The sequence below is a fragment of the Ambystoma mexicanum genome, chromosome 1p (assembly GCF_040938575.1).
Source record: "Ambystoma mexicanum isolate Mex_15411 chromosome 1p, UKY_AmexF1_1, whole genome shotgun sequence".
Taxonomy (NCBI): domain Eukaryota; kingdom Metazoa; phylum Chordata; class Amphibia; order Caudata; family Ambystomatidae; genus Ambystoma; species Ambystoma mexicanum.
In genome coordinates this window covers 1,237,936,866-1,237,963,118 of record NC_090921.1, presented here as the reverse complement: position 1 = coordinate 1,237,963,118, position 26,253 = coordinate 1,237,936,866, and the positions used below count along the sequence as shown (strand labels likewise).

General features: G+C 48.5%; 1 protein-coding gene across 1 annotated transcript in view; it reads right to left on the bottom strand.

The window, feature by feature from the left end:
• Positions 1 to 26,253, bottom strand: part of LOC138452392 (dual specificity tyrosine-phosphorylation-regulated kinase 1B-like) — a 526,499-nt gene that overhangs the window by 365,515 nt on the left and 134,731 nt on the right. The window contains exon 2 of the mRNA XM_069604969.1: positions 1,956 to 2,095. Coding sequence (XP_069461070.1) covers positions 1,956 to 2,095 — 140 coding nt within the window. The remainder of the gene's footprint in view (positions 1 to 1,955; positions 2,096 to 26,253) is intronic.

Below are 26,253 nucleotides of genomic sequence, written 5' to 3'. Positions count from 1 at the left end.
AACTCTTGATCAGTGCTACCAGACTCCATGTACCGTGGTGACCCAGCATCCAGTCACAAATGGAATCGGAACAGCCAGATAAATGGCAACAAGCCCTTCAAACAAATCCTTAGGACCAGGGAAGTTATCCAACCCCCAGTGCCGAACAATGTCCAACAGCACTACATGTATGAAACAATCGCCTACGGTGCCAAACACCCTGCAGGAGCACGACACCTGCTAGCTCTCTGGTGGCCTTCACCACTGCAGGCTGGTTCTGAGGTTTAAAAAGCTTGGGGGCGTGGACTCACCCCAATCCAGGATGCTGTGGTTCACAGGGCAATAGCGTGGAGACACCATGCAAGCACACAACACCCACGCCCTTTGCTGCAGGCTTCTTTCATAGGCAATATGCCCCACAGGAATGGTTAACACAAGCCTGCTTTAAGGGTTCCAATTGCTGTTCTTGTGACAAGTGGTCTTTTGCCTGATGCAGGACACCGGAAGGAAAGAGAACCACAGAGAAAAGCAAGATGATAGAGCGCTGTATAGTTGGGGAAAGTATTCTGTCTGTACATTAACTCTGATCAGACGCATATCATCAAAAGCCCCTTGGTATGAAACATCCAGCCATGCCACTAGTCTGTTTTGGGCGTGCCCATTAATTCTGGTTTCCCATGGCAAATATCGCTGAGGGATGCCCTGTTGGAGAGATGTCACTCGACCACACAAATGATCAAAAGACAGGCAGCTCCCACTTGCTATTGTCTCACTGGTTGCACACAGCCCGTCCATGGCATATGTATGATACAGATGTAATGTAGTTTTAATAAATATGAAATACCGGCCACCGTACCCCAACTCAAGTATGGCTTAAGGTACAACTGTGTTGTTTTGGTGCAGATTTTAAAATGCGGACTCTGTGCTTAAGTGACTTATCTGTCACACTGACTGCCAGTGGAGAGCAGGTGCTGCAAATCAGGATGCTGATGCAGCAGGGTACAGGTGCTCATTAGGCTTTTGGCAGAGAGTTTGATGAAGGGAAGGCGGGGTCTGCTAGGGCTTTTAATCTATTGACAGATGCCAATCCTTCACACCTGTCCCTTCTGGAGAACATCAACATACAGAATCCTTTTAAAGTTCCAACTCGTTGGTATGTATTGTGTGACCTGGTCAGTTACTGGTCCTGCCATGTGGCTTTCTTCTTCCTTTAGTACCTAAAGAGTTGTATTTTATTTTTTCCAATCCTCCTTTCAGAGTTACAACTTCAACAGCATTTAGGATTTCTTTAAAGGGTATACCAGACCAGAGAAAAGTTGGCTCAAACAGTTATATAGAAGCGGATTAAAAAGTATCAGAGATATTGCTCATATACTGTACCGAACCAGTCCTAAAAAGGAATATTAAAAAACAGATGTATTTCATATCATAGCTTTTTGAAGTACCAAGCTGTTAATATATGAAACATCATCAAACAGCTGAGGGTACCAGGGTTCGAAATGGAGGTGAGCTGGAAACTATTTAGCTCCTTCTATTAGCCTAGAAGAGCCCGTCTACAGCTTGACACCAACAGCTACAAGGAGCTGCTTTTGGCTCTTCAGGCCAATTTATGCCAGACCCACACGTATGCCAAGTGAATTCTGTATGCATTTGGGACAAGCTATGAACAAACATTAGGATACATCTATGCAACATTTAAGGCAGAAGGGATCAAATAATTTACAAAACGAGTTGAAAATCGTAGGCGCAAGTTACATTTGTGGAACACTATGTACTAGCTCCTCGATCCTAAGTGGAAGCTCGTGGTCACTGGTAATGTTGGATACCTAGGAGCTGGTTTTAGCTCCTTCATATCCTAATTCGACCCCTAGGGTACAGACCATCTAATCCATGCTACATTTTTTAACAAAGAAAAACATTTTCCTGAGACAACGTGACAAGAGTAGATTAACACCTGGATTGAACTTCAAAATTACCTGATGCTCAGCCATGGATTGGATGCTGGAAAAGGGGGCGTGGCTATGCTGGCTTGACATGTTTGGCTCAGTTGGAGAGAACCCCAATGAGGCAGGCAGGCAGGCGGTGGAGGGCGGCTTGCATCCTGTGCTACTGCCACCTAAATTAGAAAAACAAAATTACTTTTCTCCACAAGGTTAAATTAAAATACTTTAGAAACGTGGAGAAAATGAATCTTAAGAAACAAGAGTGCAATAAGTAAAAAGGTACACATTGCTCAATGTAGGAAAAAAGTAAACCTTTTCACTTTGCGGCCAACAGTTTCTACTTACTGAAACAATAAAGGCACTTGCTTGGGAGTTTGCTTGTGGGCAAAATAATTAAGTAAGAAAAGGTGGTACACATTAAATGTAGGCAGCAAATAAACATTGATAAACAGCTGGAAAACATGGGACATACACTGTCCAAATTCAGACATCAAGTTAGGTATGGATTCAAACAAATGAGACTGGAGCCTTGTGGTGAGCTTAACAGTTAAACGCACACTGAGAGTCAGATGGACGCAAAAGATTTTAACACAGCAATACATGGTAAAATATATGGCTAAAATTGTCAAAGTTTAACAAAGGCTCGCCAATTCTTACTCCGCTTCACATTTCATACTAACAGACATCCAAGTAGGATCATTCTTTATTTAATATGTTAAAGTATAATTATTTAGGCGTATTTATAATAAGATAGCACCTACAACATTTGATGGAATCATGAAATTTAGCAAGATCTGGCCACACCACAACACTCATGCCACGTTCAGTGAACAGTCAGGGGCAATTTTAAATGTAAAGAGGATGTTCAAAACATTTTGCTTTTGTGATGGGTTTTGAACAGAACCCGAAAAAAAATTATTTTGTGGCAGCTTTTGAAATTGTAAACTTGTATTTCATTTTTGGCATACAACTAACCCTTAACCAAACTAGTGCATTCCATATCAAATTAGCCAACACTTTGAAGATCAATAAAAGTATCTTTCACCGGCCCTCCCTACCCCCAATAGTAGCATGCATCCAGGCAGACCCGATGAAGATTGAAGCATCTACAAATACAGCCAGGGGATGCACTGGGCAGAGGAGTAATGATTACTGTTGTGCACTGTTGGACTGACCTTTGGAAAACTTGTCATCTGATCCATGTAAAGAGCACAGAACAAATTTTGCTAAGCCATGTGCTTACAGTGCTTGAAATTTAGCAGACCAACGACCGTTGATTGTAAGATCGTTGGTGTGGGCTTCCCACCCTGTGAGTGATGCGTCCATCACTACCATCATCTCCGGCCATTGGTGCCAAAAAGATAATCCTTTGAAGAGATTATCCTTGCAAGCCCACCATATTAGATCTTGAGCCACTCTGGCCGAAACTTGCAAAAGATCTAACATATTTCCTGAAAATTGAGACCATTGAATTCCAAAGGCCCATTGAAGGGATCTCATCCTCAATCGGGCCTCTGGCACCAGAAAGATGCAGGATGCCATGAGATCGAGCAACCTGAGGAAATCGAAAGCCGGTAGACGCTGGGCATTCTGGAACTGTTACCATCTGCAGAATTTGGAGAGCTCTCTCCTCGGGAGGCGAGGCTTTGCCCGAGGACGTATCCAGTATAGCTCTGATGAATTGGAGCTTTTGAAGTGGTATCATTTGTGACTTCTTGACATTGAGGGAAAAGGCCAGTAGGCATAGGAAGTGGCAGGTCATGATTAGATGTTCCTGGGCTCATTCGGGTGAACTTGCCCTGATTAACCAGTCATCCAGGGAAGGGTAGAGGTGAATCCCCCCCTCTCCGAGGTTCACTGACACCACCGCCATCAGCTTGGTGAAAACCCCCGGGCGGAGGTCAACCCGAACGGCAGAACCCGAAACTGATAGTGAGAATCGCCAATCGCAAACCTCAGGTACTTCCTGTGCTTGAAATGGATCGGCACATGAAAGTAAGCATCCTGAAGGTCCAATGATACCAACCAGTCTTGGATTTGGAGAGCATGAAGGATCTGAGAAAGGGTTACCATCTTCAACTTGTCCTTCCTGAGGAACTTGTTCAAGTCCAAAATGGGTCTCAATCCTCCGTCCTTCATTGAGATGAGAAAGTAAGGGGGGGGAGTACCAACCCTTGTTCCTCTCCGCTACAGGTACATGTTATATTGCACCTCTCTCCAACAGGGTTAAAATCTGCCTAAGGAGCAGGTCTGGAATGTTGGCAGGTCTGGAATGTTGGCAGAGCTGGCTCCCGGTGGATGGTCCCGAGGCCTTTGTCGAAAAGTAAGGCAGTAACCCTGGGCCACTGTTTCCAGTGCCCAAGCATCTAAAGTAATGCCCCGCCATTCGTTCAGATACTAAGTGATCCTACCTCTCACCGGGGTCCTGCGGGTTAAGGCCTCAGAGTGGCTTTGCAGCGGCTGCAGCAGTGGCCGAGGGGACAGTTGCCGCTGCGGGGCTGATCTAACACCTTTCCCTCTTCCACCACAAGGGATTTTTCTTTGTCCTTTCTGACTGGCCTGTCCTTTCCCTCTCCCAAATGAGGAGTAAAAACAAAAAGGACAACTCCTCCAGGAAGATGACCCTGAGTAGGAGTGTTGTTGCGGTTGTCTTATAGAGGCACTAAGTGATTTAGCAGCCATTTTTGAGGTCTGCAGCTTTTCTAAACTTGTCTGCCTTGCTGCCAAACAACCTCAAGCCACCAAAAGCATATTGAGCAATCTGGATTGCACATCCGGTGCAAAACCTGATTTTCTCAGCCATGCGAATCTGCGGACTGTGCCGACGCCATGGACCTGCTTACATCATCAGCATTGTCCAGCCCTGATTGGAGGCATTCCCCCATTGCCTCGTTTACATCTCTGACAATTGTGAGAAACCCTTCCCGTTCCTCGCCCTCAGAGATGTGTTCAGCCGCTGCCGTCATACAATGCCACAGGGTGTATATGAACCTTGCAAGAGTGCAAGTCACGTTTGTGGATTAGGCCATACTGCCGGAAGAAAAAAGCTTTCTGGGACTAGGCATCAATTCTTTTGGCGTCCCTATCCGGGGGAATCAAAGGGTAGGCTGACTGTCTCGTAGATGTGACCGCCTGCACCACTAAACTCTCAGGCGAGGGATGTTTTGATTGGTACTTGGGGTCAGTTGAGGAAGGCCTATACTTCCCTACCAACTTATAGCTGGGTCAGACTCTGGGATTTCCCATGTGGCCATATCCCTTTTCATAGGGCATTACAAAAGAGTTGACCGAGTCCTTTTTTGGGCCTTCATTGAGGATGTCCGTCATGTCATCTTGGTCAAAATTTTGGGAATCTGCATTCCATCCCTTGAATTCAATTACTCTATTCATTGTTCTGTATCCCGCACTTGCATGGTCTGCAGGATCAGGTCACTGGCTGTCTGAAGGCATTCATTTAAATCCGCCATTTTAGAACTAGGGTCTACCAATTCTTCCAGGACATCCCTAGTCCCAAATTTTACTCCGGCCGGAGCAACATCCTCTTCAGAGGATGGTTCCTCAAAAATGGAAGACATTGATCTGAAAAAATACTGTCTAGGCTGTGGCTGGAACACTTTCGACCAGTATCGAACTGTGCTTCGACATGGGTGCCTATTTTGGCGCCGAAATTTACAATGACCTCAATAATGGCGTTGAAGGCATCAAGGTCATCGATGCTGGCTTCGATAACGTCGAAGGAGGCTTTGATGCCGTCGAGAGCGGTGTCGACGTCGGCTTCAAGACGCCTTCGAAGGATGCGAAGTAGCCTTCGACATGGACTTCGATGGCAGGTGGATTCCCGATGCCATCTTGCCCAATGTTCCCTCCGATTTATGCACCAGTAGGTCTGATTTTTTTCCTACATGTCGGAGAAACATCCTCAACGATTTATTGTCGGATCTCAACCGTCTAGTCTTTGATCTCCCTCTGTCACTTTTGGAGTGAGTAGGGGCATGGTCTCCGACCAGTTTTTTTCAAGGGGATCTGGGCTGCATTCTCGGAAAATGTTTATCATGGAGCCTCCCATTTCCCAAGGTAATCATGTTTGGAAGGGTAGGGGAGGACTTGTGTCCGCCGACGAGGAATAAGGAAATCATTGTTGCCGCTTAAAAAAAATTTCGACGAAGACAAGGAAGATTTCCTCGAGCGACTTCTCGATCTCGATTTCCTCAACCTATGTCGAGACTTCCCACCCGATTCTCTCGATCCCTTTAGTTTTCTCGAAGAAGACTTTGAGGATTCCTTCCCCACCATCAGTTTACCTCAACGTTCCTTCAGAGCCTTGTTGGTCATCGCCTGACAGGAACCACACTCGTCGACCCGTTGGTCAGGGCCCCAAGCACCAGAGACAATTTCAATGGGGGTTGGTGATCAACATTTTCTTCCTGCACTGCTGACATTTCTTTTAAAGCCAGTTTTAGGCATGAAGGATTCGACGATGAAGACATAATGACTAAAGAACCAAGGTGCCATCTGCGTGTCACGAAGCAAGCTATCGGAAAAACTGAACTGAAGCTAGCGGGCGCAGCTCAAGCCCTTTATAATACAAATGTTGATGGTCGACGGCGGCCCTCGAGGGACATTTGATGCCTCTGCTTGAGAGCACAGCGCCCTCTGCTGAAAAATATCTGAAGCTGGAAGATACAAATATCTAAGATGAGGAATACGTGGGAGGACACAATCTACCCGAAGGAGGTATGTGTTCTGCTCACCTGGTATCCACGGGGGCACCACATGATGCTGGATGGAAGGCGGTGCGCAATCCCGGACCCCTCTCTGCTTGGTTATGTGCCAGACGTTGGGTAGTGCCTATAACAGGAGAATGGAGGGTTAAGATACTGGGCCCGTGATGGGTGGACTCACCTCCCTCAGATCCAAATTCCCTAGCTTGGGGTTACTTCTCACTTTAGGTTTTTGTGTGTTGAACTCTCCGTCCTGCGTCTGTGCAGGGGCGCGAGGTAGGTGCGGGCGTTCCGTGGACCTAGCTGCTTCACTTGTCCGCATGCCCTTATGTCGGGTCCAGATCTGCTGCGACTCCTATCTGCTTGTTGCTTTCAGGTGAGTTATAGTGTCTTTCAGTCTTTATTCGGTCTTTCTTCTCCCTTCGTTCTATCTGCTCAGCGTTACTTTGCTCCACTATGCTTTTTCTCTAATGTCTCTTGTTTCTACAGGGATGGTTGCGATTTCGGAGCTGCAGCGCCAGTTGGCGAAGACTACGGATGAGTTGTTGATGCACGGAGTGCTGCACGGTTTATTTAGAGTTAGTTGCTAACCTGTGTTCTCTTCCCTTTTTCGTGCAGGTCGGTCGCGGTGAGGTTCCAGAATGAGTGATCGAAGCGCTGCTTGCCTAGGTAAGAACTTTATTGCTGCTGTCCTGGTTTCTTCACCCTTGCAGGTTGCAATGAAATCCGGGGATGGGCGAGGTAAACTAAGCGCAGAGTGATGTCAGGATCCGCTGCTTGCCAAGGAAAGAACTGTTATTAATGCGGTCCTTGTTTCTTTACCTTTACAGCTTGCGGTGAAATCCGGAGATGGGCGAGGCAAACAAAGCGCAGGATGGATTCAGGACCTGCTACTCACAGGTAGGTGTACTTGCTTGCTAATGCTGTTCTTGCAGGTTGGTGATGGAATTTGGATCGATGGCTTCAGGATCGGGTCTGCGGGAAGAAGCAGATGAGCAGGAGCTGGACATGGTGAGCGTTGCAGGAGTGGAGAATAACGCAAAGCGTGTATTCCAGTTTAGGTGTGGCTTATATAGCCAGCCACACCTGAAGGCTCGACCACACCCAAAACACTAGAATGCATAACTAGGTTCTAGGAACTGAGCAGTTTAACAGACCACCATGTTGGATTAAGGTCCAAACTGGTACTGCCCTATTCCTGATAATGAGCCTAGCGCCAAAGGCGCCAGAACTGACTGTCTATTTTTATGATGGATATTAAAGGCCCTTGGGGCCACTGTGAAGAGCTGTAGTCCCACTGCTGTCAGGGGGCTGTTATACCTGAGGGGGGCAGGGGCATGGATCGTGACAGTATGCTGATCAGCTCCAGTTGGGAGCCCTTCCCCTGATTCCATGAGGCTGCGAAGTGCAGCTATAACCACTTCATCCTGAGACTCGTGTGGGGCACGGCCAGAAGGACCGCTGCCATGATACCAAATAAGTGTTGGTAGCACTAGGCCAAGGTCACTGCTCTGGTAAGGAAGTGTGTAGTGGCCCTCCAGATGGCCATAATCTTGTCCTCCGAGGGAAATACCTTCTCGGAGCTCGTATCCGAGATGAGGCCCAGGAAGGGGAGGCTCTGCGTGGGCTGCAGCGGAGACTTCTTGATGTTGATTGTAAACCCCAGGTCGTTGAGCGTGCGCATAAGTGCGGAGAAGGTGTGGATAACCCCCTCCGGGGATCTCACCCTCACAAACCAGCCGCCCAGGTACGGGTAGTCATGATGGGCCTGAGGAAGCCTGCCAGCGCATGAGTCTGGTAAATACCCTGGGGGCTGAGTTGCGGCCAAAGGGTAGCAGCTTGTACTGGAAATGGCAGCCCATGATCCTGAAACGCAGGAAGGAGCGATGTGGTTGCCAAATCAGGACGTGTAAATGGGCGTCCTTCATATCCAGGGAGCACCTCCAGTCTCCCTTGTCAAGTGTCTCCGCAACGAGTGCTGGCGTAACCATCTATTTTCTGAAGGGGGAGGCTAGGTCCAACAACTCTCAGGCCAGCCTGGTTCTTTTGTATGGCGAAAATCCTGGAATAGCCCAATCCTCTGGGAGGCTGGGACTTGCTCCACAGCCTAGCTCTCGACGAGCGACCGGATTTCCGCCAACAGAGTTGCCATCCCAATCTATGGGAGGGGTGGGGGAGAGAGGACCAGTAGGTGGTACTCCGAGGACACTACAGAGCGGATCCAGCTTATTTACATTTTGCAGTCATTCATTCACCGTAGAGATTGTCCTCTTACGTGCCGTCCCCTTTCCTCCATACTACATGGGTGTCCCTCGCTAGGGACCGGAGACAACCTTTTTCACCAGATAAAAACCTTCCCCTTTAAATTTAGAGGTGCATGGGGTGCAGCCCTGGGAGAATGCGCTCCCCTGACTCCCCCCCCCCCCACACCCCAGTGCCACACAGTCCCCATTGACACATCAACAATATTAACATTGCCTAATGACACCAGTAGTATTAGGGGAGCTGTGGGGGGTTGGGGGGAGGGGGGTTGGATGTAATGAGGAAAGGGGACTATTGACTAGAAGTATGTTAGTCACTACGTAACTATTAATTACTCCTACATCCAGTCCCGTTTCCTCCTTACAGTATGGGTGATTACAACAGAATCTAGCGCCAGGGTGGAGTGGTGACACGCTTTAAGAAGTTCCTTAGAATTGCCTGTCCGAAAGCCGAATCAGACTTTGAGCCGGCATCCAAACAGTAGTGCTTGCAGAAAGCTGAAGGGGTAGCCCAGGTGGCCGCCCTGCTGATGACCTGCCATGGGACCAGTCTCTGGAATGTGACAGCCATTGCCTTGGCTCCGACAGCATGGTCATGCATGTTAGCTGGAAGTGGTTTGTGCTGACCCTCCTAGGCCTCTTTAATGCCGAAACCATCCACCTTGCTATAGAGGCCTTGGATGCCCGATACCCGGGCCTCGACACCCCACCCCCTCCCGAAGGTGACAAATAGAGCATCTGACTTGCGGAAGCTCGTGGTCCTGTCCAGATAGAATTTAAGAGCACATCTGACATCCAGACAGTACAAGACCCTTTGAGCATCGTTCTCAGGTTCAGCAAAAAAGTAGTTAACACCATCTAATCATTTAGATGGAAAGAGACTTTAGGTAGGAACAAAGGGTGCATTATCAGGACCACCTTATCCTTGTGAAAAGTAGTATAGAGTTCTGAAGCCACCAGTGCCTGGATCTCGCCGACTCTAGGAGCAGAGGTGAGACCCCACCAACAGAGCTGGTTGAATGCTGACCAATCGGATGTCTGCGGACACCATTGGTTCGAAAGGTTTGTGCGCCAGGGCGCCCAACACTACATTGAGATCTCACACAGGGTGTAGTTTCTTGATGGGCGAGTATGGCGGCCAGGTCAGTGCGGCATGTGTCAATTTGCACCCCTACGTGAGCGAGGGTGCACAGAAGGAGAGCACATCGTTCAATGTGCAAGTAAGGGGGCCGATCTCCTTAAAGTCCACCCAGTGACAGAACCTAGTCCATTTACTCTTTTACTGGCTCTTAGTAGCCTTGCTCCTAGTGCCCTGAATGAGGTCCATGTTAGCCTGTGACAGGCTCAGATGCTTCAGTGTGACCTGCTCAGGAACCACGCTGCGAGGGCTAATTTCTGTGGAACGGGGTGGATGACCCTGCCACCCTGCTGCGAGAGAAGGTGAGCTGGGCCCAGCAGAAGGTGAATGGGTGGCCTTTCCGAGAGGCTGAGGAACTCCGAGAAACCTGGTTTCGCCGCCCACCACAGAGCTATCAGTATGATGCGGCGGTGACATGATTCTCTTATCTTGCAGACCACCCTGTGGGCCAGGTGTGTGGGAGAGAATGCATACACCATCATGCCATTCCATTGTATCTGGAAGGCGTCGCCAAGGGAGCCGGGGCCCTGCCAGGACGCATACTGGTGGCAATTCCTGTTGGCCCAGTAGGCAGAAGATCCACCTGAGGATGCCCTCATTTGCTGAAGATCCTGAGCAGGACCAGATTGTTCAATTGCCATTTGTAATTGTCGACTCCCAGTGTGCTGAGCCTGTCCTATTCCAGGTTGGACTCCCCGGGGAGGTGCATAACAGTCAGGTAGATGTTCTCCAGGGCCCATTCCCAAAAGTTGACCGCTAGGCTGCACAGCGCAGGGGACCTGGTGCCACCCTGCTTGTTGACATAGTACATGCTGGTGGAGTTGTCTGTCTGGATGAGGACGACCTTGCCCACCCAATGAGCGGTAGGAAAGCTTTGAGAGCTAGCCAGATAACTTTCAGTTCCAGCCAGTTGATCGTAGACTCTTCTCCTGAAGGGACCAGACTATGGACACTGGTTGTCCAGTGTGCCCCCCCCCAAAGTCTTCCAGGAAGGAAGACCTGGTGATGGCGACCTGCGGGGCCACCTGCCGGAAGGGCTTGCCTGTCCGCAGGTTGCAGTCCCTGGACTACCATGTGAGGTCCGGGTGGAGAGAAGGAGGAATGCTGACCAGCTGCGCTTGGGAGCCCGGATTCCACGAGTCTGCAAAGTGCAGCTGTATCTCCTCATCTTGAGTCTCGTGTGGGGTACGGCCAGTAGGACCACTGCCATACCACCTAATAAATGCTTGTACCACCAGGCCGAGGTCACCTCTCAGCAAAGGAAGTGACTTGTGGCCCTCTTTATGGCCATGATCTTGTCTTCCGAGGGGAAGACTCTCGGAGCTCGTGTCCCATATGAGGCCCAGAAAGGTCAGGCCCTGTGTAGGCTGCAGCTTGGACTTAAGGTTGATAGAAAATCCCAGCTCTTGGAGTGTGATAAGAGCGGAGGAAGTGTAATGAACCACCTCCGGAGATCTCGCCCTGACGAACCAGTGTCCAGGTACGGGTAGATGTGGTGGCCTTGCACCAAGAAAAAGGGCTGCCACTGCATTCATCAGTCCGGTAAATACCCTGGGGGCTGAGTTGAGGCTGAAGGGTAGCACCTTGTATTGAAAATGGAAGCCAATGATCCTGAACCGCAGAAAGGAGCGATGAGGCTGCCAAATCGGGACGTGTAGATAAGTGCCATTCAGATCCAGGAAGCACATCCAGTCTCTCCTGCACAGTGTCTCCGCAATGAGTGGTGGCATAACCATCTAGAATTTTTGAAGCGTCAGGGAGAGGTTAAATGTGGAGCAGTTCAACAACACTCAGGCCAGCCTGGTTCTTCTTTTGTATGGCAAACATCCTAAGTAGAAGCCCAAGCCCCGCTGGGAGGCTGGGACTTCTTCCACTGCCTGGCTTTCGACGAACAAACAAATTTCCACCAACAGAGTTGCTATCCCAATCTGTGGGAGTGGAGGGTGGAATCGGAAGGTGGTAGCTCGTGTTTACTACGGATAGGATCCAGAGGTCAGCGAACTTCTGACGCCAAAACTATGTGTGAATGGCAAGCCTGCCCCCCCTCCCCCCACTGGAGACATGTGGACCCGAAGGCACGCATCATGCCTTCTTTCATTCTGAGGCTGTTGCTGAGGAGGGGTACTGAAAGAAGCCCTTGCTCCTTTTTGTTGTTTGCGCCGGTGCTGACTCAGAACGGTCAGGCTGCCGTCTTCTTGGAAGCCGGCGAATGGCCGCCACTTATCGGAGCGTTGATGCAACAGGGTGTATGCCTTGGGCGTGGCCTCCGTAAGGATGAAGACTTCAGTTTTGGAACAGATTCTTTTTAACTAGCTCATCGGTGGGGAGTGAAAGAGGTCACCACCCTCAAATGGAAGGTCAAATATGCGTTCCTGGACATCTGGGTTGAATTTCGTAGCCCGAAGCCAGTCAGTCCTCATGTCTGTGGCGATGCACATGGCCCGGCCAGAGGTGTCAATGTGGGCCAGGGTGGACGCCATGATGTCATGGCACCACCAATTTAACCTCTGCCAGTCCCGCCTTGAAACGTGCCTGGCTCTGCACAGGAAGGAAGTCTGCTATTTCCCACTAAAGCTTCTGGTTAATGGCTGCCAGCATGGTATCCGCGTTGTAGTGACAAAGGTGCCGTGAGGCGTTGAAATAAAGCTTCTTTCCGTAAGCCTCCAAGATCTCCTCCTTGCCTAGCATCGCAGTGGACTAGGTGGCTGAGGCTTTGAGTAGAGCGACGCCGCAGCGATCACTGAAGAGTGCAGTTGAGGGTGTGCCGACAGCAAGAGTGGATCCCCCCTCCATTTGCTTATACTTGGCGTTGAGGCGCCGATTGACGGAGTAGGGCTTAAGCCACCCCTTTTTGGCCAAGGCGACAACATCCTTCTGCATCCGGATCGCCATTCTAGCCACGGGCATAGAGTGAGAAGCTTGGCCAGGAGCCCTGCCTCCGGTTGTTCCCCCCCATCCTCCGACGCCCCCCACCGCCGCCCCCCCCTGCCAAAGTACTCTGCCAAACCTGCGAGCCGTTCGTGGAAGGCACTGGCTGACGACAGCGTGTCTGGGTCCTCTTCCTCAACCATGTCCATCATGGTGTCTGACTGGTCTGGAGCGGATGAAGGAGTGCTTGGCACAGAGGGCTGTGGTGTGGGAACCGGAGGCTGCAGCGGAGGATGGTGTTGAACAGCCTGAACTGTGGGAGGCAGGGGAATCGGAATCAAAGGAGCCGGCAAGGGCAGCACCGGGGCCTGTGACGCTGGAGCCATAGGAGAAAGGATTATAGGTGCAGGCGGAAGGGCTGGAGTGAGCATGTCCCTGATCACATCCCGAAGGATGGCCCTGAGAAGACCTCATTAAAGTGAGGAACTTTTCAAAGAACCTGTCCTCACAGGTCAGTGCAGTAGCAGGCGATGGGGTAGCGGGCGGCTGCTGGAGCCAGTGCGTACCCAGACTAGCCGGTTGCGGTGTAAACCTGCCCTGGGTTTGCTGATGGATAAGCTGTAGGCCACGTACATGGATTACACCGGTCCCACCTTGTAACTAGTTCTCTCACCTGATCCGTTCCTAGGGGCGGAATCGGACGAGCGATAATTTTGTATGGCGCCGTGGTCATCTTGTCGAGCTGCGTGCCAAAGTCGTGGTGCTTGGCTCACTGGGCCCGGCCTCCCCCAGAACTCTTGGTGGTGGAGCACGAGACATAACCTGCACCTCAGGACAGGGCCTGGTAGGCATGTTGCCCTCGGCAGTATTGCCAGTAGTGCCGAGTGCAGGCACCCCCTCGGACATCTGGCAGGTACTATGGCATAGCCCTTTGGGTGTACACCTGGTAAAAGAACCTTGCAGTCCCTCAGCACAGTATCCGGAAGGATCCAATGTCCCCTCGGCCTGGCTACCAGTAGCTGAGATAGCCTTTGTACCAGTGCTGGCGCGAGAAGCTGAAAGGTTCCTGCCGCTCAGACGTTTCCTTGGGAAGGAGTCGCACTTTCGGGGTGTGATGGAAAAAAAGCAGCCCTACCTTGAGCCTTATGTCTGACTAAGTCCTTCAAGTCCTCTGGAGGAGACTTCTCGAAGAGCACCCTCCACCAAGATAGCCTGTTCAGTGCACGCGGTGCAATCGCTTTGCACGCGGTACAACCCTCCCAGCCGTGGTCGGGGCCAAGGCAGCAGAGGCAAAGAGCATGGGGATCGGGCGTAGGGAAGAGCCCCTTGCAGAATGGACACCTGCTGAAGGCCGCCGACGTCGACATGCGCCAGGGAGGAGAGTGGTGCCAGAGGACCGAGTACCTGATTGACAAGATAGAAGACAAAACAGAAGAAAGCATCCGGGGAAAAGCGGGTGGTATTACAAGACCGAAGACAAATCTAGGAGCGCTGGTGAAATCGTCCCGCTCCCGTCAACGCTGAAAAGGGGACTGAGGAGTGGCGCCGGTGTCAGAGTCAGGGGAGTGCGTGCTCCCAGGGGCGTGCCCACACGTGTTGCTAAATTTTGAAGGGGGAAGACGTTTTCTTCTGGTGAAAAAGGTTCTGTCTCCCATCCCTAGCAAGGTAAGCCCATGCAGTATGGAGGAAAGGGGACGGACATAGGAGTACAAAATTATAAGTCAACACTAAAGAATGGCTATAACTTCCTTGCCAAAAAGAGCAATGATAAAAAACATCAACAAAAGCAGATGCAAAAATCGCACCAGTCACTCAAAAGTGGGACAAACTGGGCTGGTCTTTCACACAAATTTTAGAAACAAATCACCTATTTCATATGAAAATAAGGAAGAACCCTGTAACTAAGAGGGCTCTCCCTGCCTCAAACAAAAATCATGGATGTCGTCAGAATGTCTTTCAAAACCAAATAGTCCACCGTCCTATGTCCCAAACCTATTTCCGTCCCTTACTCCTCAAAAGAAAACTAAAAAGTAGGTTAAACACCGAACTCCAAAAGGGTGGCTCCCTCCTTTGGGATGATTTATAGGCAGTGTGTAAATGATGGGGGAATATCCTTCCCCTGGCCATTACTAGGCTTTTCTGAATTGTTCCACAGAGATGCCGAGAAGGTCTCTTCCCTAGACCTTCTCAGACGATTTACTTATAGTTCTAAAAACAAGATTGTGAAGGGTTCTCCCTACCCCAAGCCTTTCTTTCAATAGTATCAATATTATCTGGCTTTCTACCAAAGGATATATTGTGTCTCCTCTGGTCTCGTCATAACTTGTGTCAAAGGATCTTTTTATCTTCCCATGGTCTTCTCTTGACTTTGGTTAGAGAATTTCTCTTCATTTGTTGTTCTTCTGTCTTTTGCCAACAGATACCTTTTTCACCCCTTGGTCTTCGCTTCTTGTGATGTGGATCCCAGAATGACTTCACAGCTTTATAATGTCTCACACTTAAAGGAATAGTTCACTAAAATTGTATTGGCTCAACAGATGGGCCATGATCAAAAATATCTATAAATATTTTATAAGAAAGTTCCTATGTACACTTTTGAGCAAATGAGGCCCAAAGTCACATTTCAAGCAATAGGAGGCATCCATTTTGTGAAATGGAAGACCCTCCTGTGCTTGTGTTAATCTCTGCCCTTGCGGCACTAATGAAGCAAAAGCCAGCCAGCTGCAATAAACAAAAGCTACCAGCAGGTGGCTTTTGCTTCATTATTGCCGGAGAGCAGTAATTAACACAAGCTGCTGCTGGTAAGTGCTTTTAATTTCATCATTTTTACAAAGCACTGCAAAATAAATGCTGTGATTTTCTAACTTAGAAAGAAAACCACAGCATTTATAATGTTATATATATATTTAAGTTTGCCGTGGCTTCAGCTTCGAGTCTCCTGGGCTCCCCCGGGACGGGGGAGCCCAGGAGACTGAAAGCTGAAGCCACGGTAAACAAATACAATGTTGTATTTATAAATGCTGCAGTTATCTTTCTACGTTTCCTGGGTTCCTCTGGCTTGGAGGAGCATTTACAAATTCAACAACGTATTTCTGACTGTGGCGGCTTTCGCTTTGGGTCTCCTGGACTCCCACAATCCGGGGGAGCCCAGGAGATTCAAAGCTGAAGCCACCGCAATCAGAAATACAACAACGTTGTTATAATTGCTGCACCTTTGCTTGTAGGCAAGCCCAATTAATTATGAATACTTCACTGGCATCCAGCAAAGTATTCATAATTGCTCTACCTTTCATTTTATGATTTCTGTGCTTCCCTAGGCTTGAGGAGCACCGAAAACTAAATGAAAGTGAAGGCAGCATCCTCCATGTTCAGCTCTGCTCTGGCTGCAGTAAGCAAAAGCTCCCAGCAGGGGACTTTTGCTGCTTGTTTAGTGCTGCCAGGGCAGAGCTCAACATGAACAGAGGTGGCTGCCTGAAATGACAAAATGGATGCTCCCATATAAATGCTTTGAGCCTCGTTTGCTCAAAAGTTTACATAGGAACTTTCTTTAAAAAGAACTTTAATGTACGTTTTTGATCATCGCCCATCTTTTGAGACAATAACATTTTAGAGAGAACTATTCCTTTAAGCCCGGTTCACTCTCCTGCCATGCATTTTCGCATGTCCAACTCCCTCAGCTCCTCAGTATTTGGGTCCAAAACTCCCTTCGGTTTATAATGTCTTTCGATCAGGCCCAGTTCACTATCCTGCCAGGCCCCTCTTTGGGTTTCTCTAGGGTGTTCTCTCAGCCAATAAGTCCTTATATGATCCCTCTGCTTGGTCTCACTGGGACAAGGAAGATGTTCTGCAGTTCTTCCCAACCACAGTCTCTAGGTTCTAACAGTGCCTTCCCGGTCCCCGCCTGCATACCTTCCAACTTGGTCCAGAAGGGTTCCAGTCCTCAGCAACACTTAAGCCTCTCTGGCTTCCCCTGGTCTTTTAAGGTCTGCTCTCAGCAGCTTCGCCACACCGGTTTCTCTCTGCGCATCAGGACCCCCCTGGGCCACTCGATTAGGCTGCCTTCCTGCCACCGGACGTCAGGTTCACCAGCCTTTGGTTAAGTCTTAGCTCTTCTCTGCCTTTTTTCGGACCCTGCCTTCCCTCTCCAGTCGTTCGGATCCACAGCATGTCCTCTCTGCACAGCTTCGCTGCCCACCTTAACGCTCCTCTGGGGCAGGACTGACACCGAGGAGAATGCTTTGTCAGTTTATATGGCAGATTGGCTCGAGTCTCAGATAGCTAGCAGGTTGGTCTTGGTTTCCCCCGTAGAGCTCTTCATTACACAGCTCTTCCTCATGTCAGTACTTTTGGAGTCATCCGTACTCCTTCCTTCACTCTTCCTCGTCACAGTATCGTCCACCTTATCGGCAGGGCTGCTATGTATGAGGCAACTAGCAGAGGAAAGAGGAGACGGGGGTGGAGATGCTTAGGGCCTAATCCATGTTGTTGGGTGAGAAATTAGTGGCGACAAGGTGGTCAACATACCACATTTTCCCTCGATTTTCTATACCTCTCCCACAGAGGGGGTCCCCTCTCATGGGATCCTTCTGCCGCGGGGGGGACAATCAGGTAGCAGCCTCACCTCCCACCTCCTGGGAAGGGTCCCCCCCCCTCTGGTGGAAAAGTGACAACATCGAGGGAATCATACATTCCATGGGTGATCAACGTTCAAGAGTTGGCAAACCCTTGCTCAATGTTGCAGAACTCTGAAGGCTTATTTAAAAAGGTGTTCAGCTTTTAATTCCAATGCAGACCTTCATGGGGATTCCGATACGTCTAGTCTTTGCCCTCCTTCACTATGGTTGGGGTAGCATCCACAACAGGGTGGATGAGAAAAAGCTCCTCCAAAAGAGGATCCAGCCACATCAGGACCTTTAGAATGGGGCTCAGAATGCACAAGAATCACTCTGCATGCCCAGCCGCATACATATAGTGGAACGGCACAGAGGACCTTGTGAAGGAGGGAGCTCAAGGATTACGTACTGAAATCACCATAAAGGTAATTTCTTTGTACTCCCATGTCCTGTTCTCACTCATTCCCAACAGGTTAGTGAAACCAGACTCCTGAAATGTTGAATACCGCAAATGCCCAACAAGGGTTCGAGCAAAAAAAGTTGATCAAAACCTGCTGGCTAAATGAAGTATCTCTCCTGAAAGATGAATCCAAGGAAAAGTAATTAGTGGCCCAGTTGGCTGCCATACAGAGATCTGCGATGGAGACAGTTTTCTGGAAGGCCACAATGTCCTTTATGTCTAGTCGAATGAGTGCTAAGTCGTTCAGGAACCTGGAGACCAGTGAGCTTGTAGGCTTTAGAGATGTTAAATGTTAAAGATAATTGTACCACTCACTGTCGCCAACGGCGTTGGTTCCCAGGCGCTCTGGCGGATCTAAAAACAAGAAGGTGGGATGGGTTAGTAGGGTAAAGAGGGAGTAGGATAGTGAGAGAAGTGGTGTTCTGTTGGCAGCTTCAACTCGGTATACACCGGGTGCTGAGCTTTTGGTGCAAGTATCGGGCGGTGTCAGACCTTGTGTGTTGGTGCAATTTATGTACTGTAGCGGTGTGGTGGAAAGCATGCAGATTGAGTGGTGGTTGTGTTAGTTTGAGTGAGATAAGTATATTGAGCTTTTTTGGTTAGTGGGTTAAACGCTTTGCAGCCAATCGAAGCATGGCTGAATGCCTGGGCCTTGGGGTTCCTGCCTGGTGCGGAAATGGCTAGGCTTGAGAGACCTGCACAGTGGAGGAGAGGCCCACACCCAACTGAGCATAGCAACCTATTTGCTGGATTTCAGAGAGAATTGAATAATTCCGTCCAGTCCCAAGACATGGCTCGAATCTACTCCCTCAAGGCGAGAGAGAGAGGCCCACACCTGATAAAGATTATTTTTTTGCGCAATGTATTGCTTGTTGTGTTCTAATGAGAGGTCTACAGTAGTATTTTAGTGAACTATGTAAAGTGAGGTTGGAGTGTCTATTCTCCCCTTGCGTGTCAGAGCAGGAGTAGGGGTCTCCTCTTACCCTACCCTCTAAGCGAAAATGTCCGCTTGAAATTTCGGAGTGGGACGTGCCGTAATGCTGTGGGTGAGTCGGCTGAGTGGTTTCGTCTTGGTCTGACTGTGTTTGGTCTGTAGTGCCCTCCTCTCGAGATGTCTTATGGACTGTCATGGGATGTATTCTGATAGAGTTTGGTTGATTTGTGGGGGCCAAGGTCGGTCTCTTTGTTCATCGAAAAGCGGTGTGGGTGGTCTTTTAGTTAGACAGTGAAGAGCCAGGATTTGAACAGTTTCCTGAATGCTAAGTGGTTTCTTGTGTTCTGTATGTTCTTTGGTAGGTCATTCCAAGTTTTGGGAGCCTGGTGAGAGAAGGAGGCTCCTCCAAGTTCTCTTGTTAGTTATGGGGTTTCGGTTCTAGGCGTATGTCATTGCTTGATCTGAGCATTCTTGTCAGCTGGTGTAGGTGTAGTTTGTCTCAGGAATTCTGCGCCTTGGTTGTGTATTGCTCCGTGTGTGATGCACATGGATTTGAATTTTATTCGCCGTTTTATTGGTAGCCAGTGCAGTATTTTTAGCTCAGGTGTGATGTGTTCTCGCCTCAGTAGTTTGAGAAGGAGTCTGGCTGCCGCGTTTTGTATGCCTTGCAGTTTTTTTTTTTTTAGAAGTTTTTCAGGCATGCCTAGGTATAGGCTGTTGGCATAATCTACTCTTGACATGACCAGAGCGAGGATTTAAAGTTTTGTTGGCGAATGACCGGAATGGTAGGATCCTTTTTGCCGCTCGTAGGAGAAAGAAGCATTTCTCAAGTACAGCGCTTACTTGTGGCTCTAGGGCGAGTATATTGTCCATCAGGACCGCTAGGTTTTTCACAATCGACGGCGGCGTTGGGGCCGCGCCGAGTTCTTTTGGCCAGGGGATGTAGTTAATGTCTCCTCCGTTTTTTGTGACAATCATTATCTCAGTTTTGCCTGGGTTGATTTTGAGGTGGTTCAAGTTCATCCAGTTGAATATATCCCGAAGGCAAAGCTCTAGTGTTGTGTTTTCTTCTCGGGTGTCTTGTATTTTGAAGATTGTGTGTCGTCGGCGTAGTTGTAGCAGGTGAGGCCATGTCCTTTGATTTTTATGAATAGATATAGGTAGATGTTGAATATGAGCGGGGAGACGGATGAGCCTTGTGGTACTCTGCATGTGGAGTCTCTTGGGTTGGATTTAAAAGGTTTCATCCATACCGTTTCCGTTTGTTAGGAAGGATTTGATCCATAGTAGGGCACTGCGTTATTCCCAATCCTAATATCGTTATGAGGATGTCATGGATGACAGTATCGAATGCTGCAGATAGTTCAAGTAGTATCTGTCATGATGCCTGCCCCCGGAAGACCAGACCAGGCCCAGCAGCCCCGGAAGCAGGCATCATTCCACTTGGAGCATGCCCAAAAGCCCCAGTTAGGGGCTGTTTGGGTACAGTCCTGGCACCATGGGCGCCAGGCTCATTATTGATAACTTACCTGTAGCAGACCATGCTGCATACTCATCTGAGGCAGACCATGCTGCATGAAGACTCAAGCCAAATGAGGCTTATGAGGAACTATTTTACTGAAGGGACTATTTTGTTACTTGGGTGGGGCTGTGGAAGAATACTTACCTGGATCTTCTTCCAAGGCTATTTAAACCACACCCGGACAGCCACACGTGCTTCGCGTTATTCTGCTTGCTGCAGCGTAACGCTCACCGTGTTTTCAGCAGCTCCAGTCTTCAGCCACGCCCGCTTCAGTCCTGGGACTCCTGAAACGAAGACAAAAAGGATAAAGGTTAGAACAGGAGTTTTAACTTTAATCCTTACCTGAATCCTGATCCTTTTCGCCACGGAACTGATAGACAGAAGTCATTGAAGCATCGCTTCGCATTCCTACGGCGCCGCGCTGAACTCACCTACTTGGCGGTACTTCAGCATTCCATCTCGCTCTCTCCATCTCGCGGCCGCCCTCCGACACCTAAGGAGACAAAGACAGCAAGGTGAGCAAGTGGACTCTCTAAGGCCATACAAGCTACCCCCAAGGACTTACCCGATTTACCACGGAGGTACTCACCTCATTTCGGGTCGGCGCAGTCAAATCTGCTTTATCGCCGTACCCCGGCCGTTAAGGGGAGAAACACAATAGACTTACCTGAATCTTACCGAGTGCCATTTGGAAATCTTCGAGTGGATTAATCAGCAACCTGCAAGGAATCGGACAGAGTGAAGAGCAGATATTTGAACTCTTATGAACAATTGGACTTTAGAGTCAATACTGGAACTCACCAATTCTTTTCTGAAGTACCTGGTCATCAACGCGCCCCTGCGGTCGACGCAGGATGGAGAGCTCCTCCTTCCAAACCGTGGACACCTGCTGAACCCTGTAGACGTCGGCATGCGCTGGTGAGGAGCGTGCCACCTGAGGACCGAGTACCTGAATGATAGAGCCAAAAGACAAAGAAGAATTATCCGCGCATGGAATTACATGGCCGAAGCCAAACCCAGGAGCGCTGGTGAATTCGGCCCATTCCCGTCGACATGGAAAAGGGGACAGGGGTGTGGTGCCAGAGGGCTGAGTCAGGGCAGCACATGCTCCCTGGGCCGCACCCCTGCGCGCCTCTAAATTTAAAGGGGAAGAGGTTTTTTTTCTGGTGAAAAAGGTTTGGTCTCCCGTCCGTTACAAGGGATGCCCCTACAGTATGGAGGAAAGGGGCCAGGGCGTAAGAGTAAATAAGGTTACACCAGCATCATCATTGCGTATTGAATGGTTACCTCCTGGAATTAGGAAGTTTAATACTTTGGAAGGTAAAATCTGGTGTGCGGTTCTTAATCTCCCACTTTCAGTGCCTTTAGAGGAGATTCTCTTTGAATTGAGTCTTGGCTCTTGGTGGCACTTGTAAATCAAACTAGGGTTGCCTCACAGGGTCTTGACAGAACGCAATGCGAATATCTTTTAAAAAACTCAGATACTTAAGCTGGTTCTGAGAAGGCATTGCAGGATTTCTTGGGAGAATGTCAGGCTATTTCAATAGAAGAAACAATTCCCTTGGACTCAGAAATGTCACTAAGAAAAAAGCAAAAACTTGGAACTGCATAGAAAATTGGGAGAGGCTGTGTGGACTTAAATTATATAAAGGAATATACATGTGCAGCAGTAGGTCTCTCAATGGATTGATCCTATTATAAGTATGTGGTGAAAGCCCCTTCAAGGGCATTTAGGGATAGCGTACTCCGCTTTCGCTTGAACGGTTTTCCTACCCTGGAGGTTTTGGGTCCCTGTATCAGCCTTGAGGAACAACCAAAACATTGTAGGGTATGTAAAACTGACTAGAAGGAAACACTATACCATCTCATTTTGAAATGTGAAGCACTCATCAAAACACATAGTATCATTTTATTCACTGTTCTTCGCTGGGGTTTAGAAAGAATTTGTGGAGACGATTATTCACTGCTCGCTTTTTCAATTGCATCAATATCCTTTTAGAGGATATCTGTGAGTAGATGGGAGATATTCCCTCCCTATCTAAGGTGGTTTTATCTCCCTCAGTGACATTTTCTTTATTGGCTCCTTTTATACTACGAATCTCTTAACGAACGTTGTGGTGCATGTTTTATTTGCATCACAAGAAATACAAATACATATGTGCCTAAAGAGAAGCTGGAAGCAGCAAATATATTTTCACCATTTTTGTGCGAGCTCTAGTGTGCACAATAGAGTTTAGCACATATGGCTACTAAACACAGGTAGTACCCTAAAAAGGCCATGCCACAAGATTTGCTTGTTCTATGGCCATATTGTTGGCCTTTCTGCCTTGCTAGGAAATCCCATATAAGGCCATGCACTCGCCCGGGAATGCTGCTGCTTTCGTGGGCTAGTGATGCCTTTATGTGCATTAACAAGTGGGTGGGCCTGCTGGTCCCACTCACATCCGTGGTGCCAGTGAGTCTACGTCTGGAGCATGATTGAAAGCAATAGTTGTCCCCCGAATGGACAGCTAGTGACTGTTGAATGGTGCAGATCCTTACCAGTGGTGATCTTGGACTTGTTTCCAGGCTGTATTTTGGATAAGAGGACTCTTGCAGCCAGGTCCTCAGATAAGCGTTGGAGCCAAGAATTTTATCGAGAAGATCAGCTGACTGAAGATCCGAAGAAACTGCCAAAGAGGCGCAGCATACCTGCGTGTGTCCCGGTGAAACCCTTCTGTACTACCTGATCTGCGAAGGCCCTGTGCATTGCTTCAACCCCTGAACTGGTGGGGCCAACCAGTCTCAACATGGTCAAGGATCCAGCCGTCCTGAGCCTTCGGAAGTGTCCCTGGACAACCCAGTGGACTGACCAGCACTCGAGTGGGCTACCTCGCTAGAGCCAAAGCAGTTCAGAGTTTTCAGCCCGATCTTCGGTGGTTGCCAGCGTGTGGTGTAAGTCACCTTCCTTTTGAATTTCTGCCTCCCAGCTTCAAGGGATCCTGCTCTAGAAGATCTTATACAGCAACAATACCTGCCATCTTCTGTGTGCGGTATCGGTCGCTGAAACTCACCTTCTCCAGTTTTAAGTGCCCCAAGGTCATCAGTGCTTTCTGCATTTCTCAATTGCCAAGGGCTGCACTCTGCTCCTGCACTTGCAGCTCCTGGGCACTTCTCACCCAAACCAACAGCAGGAAAATCAACCTTCAGCGACCCCTACACATCCAGTTCTCTAGGAAAATCTGAGTCAGGGGGTAAGTAAACAAGGCATTCGTCACCCTGTCTGCTCCATAGGGTAACATTGAGAACAAGTCTCTTTCTATCCTTCCATTCCACTGGTTTCTGGTCGTCACACCTGGGAAGTGAAACCTGAAAGATAAAAACACCTTTGAACTTACCAGTAACTTTGTTGCATTTCTTCTCATGAACATTCACCAACAAAATAACTTTACCTGCATCAGATACATTCTGGTGGAGAAGCATTATGACTTTTGGGTACAAGGCTCCATTCTTCATAGGGATTAGACTTCTAAAGCTAGGGCAGATTGCTTGTGACTTGGTTCCACCTCACTGCATCACTTGCCTTCTTTTAATGATTTAAGTCATTGAATGAATTTTAAGAACTTATTGCACAATACTCCACTAGTAAAGTTGCCATATCACCTGCTTGTTTAATTTTGTAGTGTGCATTTTGGGCCTAGAATAAAACATAGTATTTTGCACATTCCTGTCTAAATGTAACTATGCATACTTCACTGTATGGACTCATTGTGGACCCCAGACCCCACTCACACTCCCGAGCATAGCCATGACTGCTCACCATTGCTACCTTGATTGGGTTTTGACTAAGCTCGCAGAGTTTCCCACTTCAGTAGAACTCGGATCACATCCTGAGATCTGTCCACCATGCCAGATTTTAGAAATCCATCAGTGGGCAAAGGATTACTTCACCCAAAAAAAAAAAATAATAAACCCTTGCGATAACACCAGCATGAAGCAGTCACTGCTTTGGGCATTGTGCTCGCTGACCTCAGTCAGGCAATGATTTTGTTGAGGCTGAAAATATCATTGGTCACACATTGCCTTGTTTCCCAATGGTTTTCTTGACTTGATTTACAAGAAGGGAAAACAGAGGGATCCAAATCACAAGCTATGTCAGCAAGCCTTCAAAAGGAGAGTGAAGTAGAACATACATGTCTAATACAGGTTCAACATCCAATATGGCAGCAGGCCTCCATTTAAGTCAGGCTGACCCTCCATTCCAACACTACCATAAAGCCAAATCAGAGAACAGACATACCTATATAGAGGTGCAACCAAGGTCCCCGAGCATCAACCTATAGGAGAAGAAAGCAAACTTTAAAAGCCAGCTTGCTTAGTTCTCGTGGGTGTGGGGCTAGGATGAGTGCAAAACAGGAAATTTGGAAGAGATTTATTTCCTTACAATAATTGCTGATTTAAGGTTCTGCTTGTTCATTTGGAACGGATGGGAGAAATTCTTCCCTTACACCATTTGTGATTCAGCACCCAACATCTTCACTTTTTGGGTGGGATGTGAACATCCGCTTGAACATTAACTCTCATTCTTCCCTTTGTTTCACTCAGCACAAGACTTCTAATGAGTATGGTTCCTCCCCTTCAGGATCCTTTACAGGCAGATGATAATCCGATCCTCGTGCCAATGGTTGCTCTTCTCAGGCTCACCAGTCCTCTGGCTTTCCTCTTGATATCTGGTTTGCAGGAACGACCTATCCATAGGTCCACTCCAATGAATTAAGAAGTTTGGAAGCATGACCTCTGGCAGACCTTTGCCAGAGCTCTGCTAAACAACTGGCCCATTCCAAATAGTAAACTCCATGCGTATCCAGGGAGCTAACTGAATGCAGGTTTGCTTCTTCCCACTTGGTGACATTTTCCTGCCCTCTGTATAGTGCTGGGTCGGTGGCTGGTACTGTAAGCCGGCCTAGGCCTGTTTTAAGCCTCCTTGTAAGTTAGATTTTGGTGCAGACGCCGTCTCGTGCTTTGTGTGTACGAATTAACCTGCTATGTGAGCTGCCAGCTCTGCAATCACAAGGTAAAGTCAGGCCTAAAAAAATTGCCTTCACCACTCGACTTGGCTAGTGATCAACAAATCTTGGAGAGAAGGAGATGGTGTGCTTTGAGGTCTATTGAGGCGCACATTGACTTTATGCCTGCCTAGTAACTTTAAACGTGTACCCCTCGCACAGAGTATTCCTACCCTTTTAGTAGAGTAATGCAATGCCATGCTCTGAATCCCCACATTTGAGTGGTCTTCCTGAATGCCACAGGACTAGAGAGTTTTCTGTACAGTAAGAATTTTCTACACTCTGGGCTCATGATTTTGTTCCAGCCTTAGATATACAGGAACCATGTTCATTCCATATGGTTAGAGAAGGGCCATTTAGAGACATGCTAGCACATGCAGTTCTGGACGAACGTATCATGCAACAGTTATACTCCAAGAGAATACTTCGAGTGCAGGGAGGGCAAGCTCAGGGAATCCCACAACATCCACCCTTTGGGACATATCAGACAGTCGACAAACCCAATTCTGTGACCGGGGCCCCTCCCATACAAGGATGGGGAATTTTTCCAACTCACAGGTTCCAACTCTGCACACACTGACAACGCTCATACTGCCCATGAAATGCTAGTTATAAATGATGCAAGGAATATCAAATAATGTCAAGGTCACAGGCCTGTTTCTGGCTGAACTAAACGTGAGCAGCATTCATACCTTACCATTTACCACTGGGACAACTGAAGCAACTGCTTTTTTCTGTACTCATCTGCAAGCTACACACAAGACCGCTT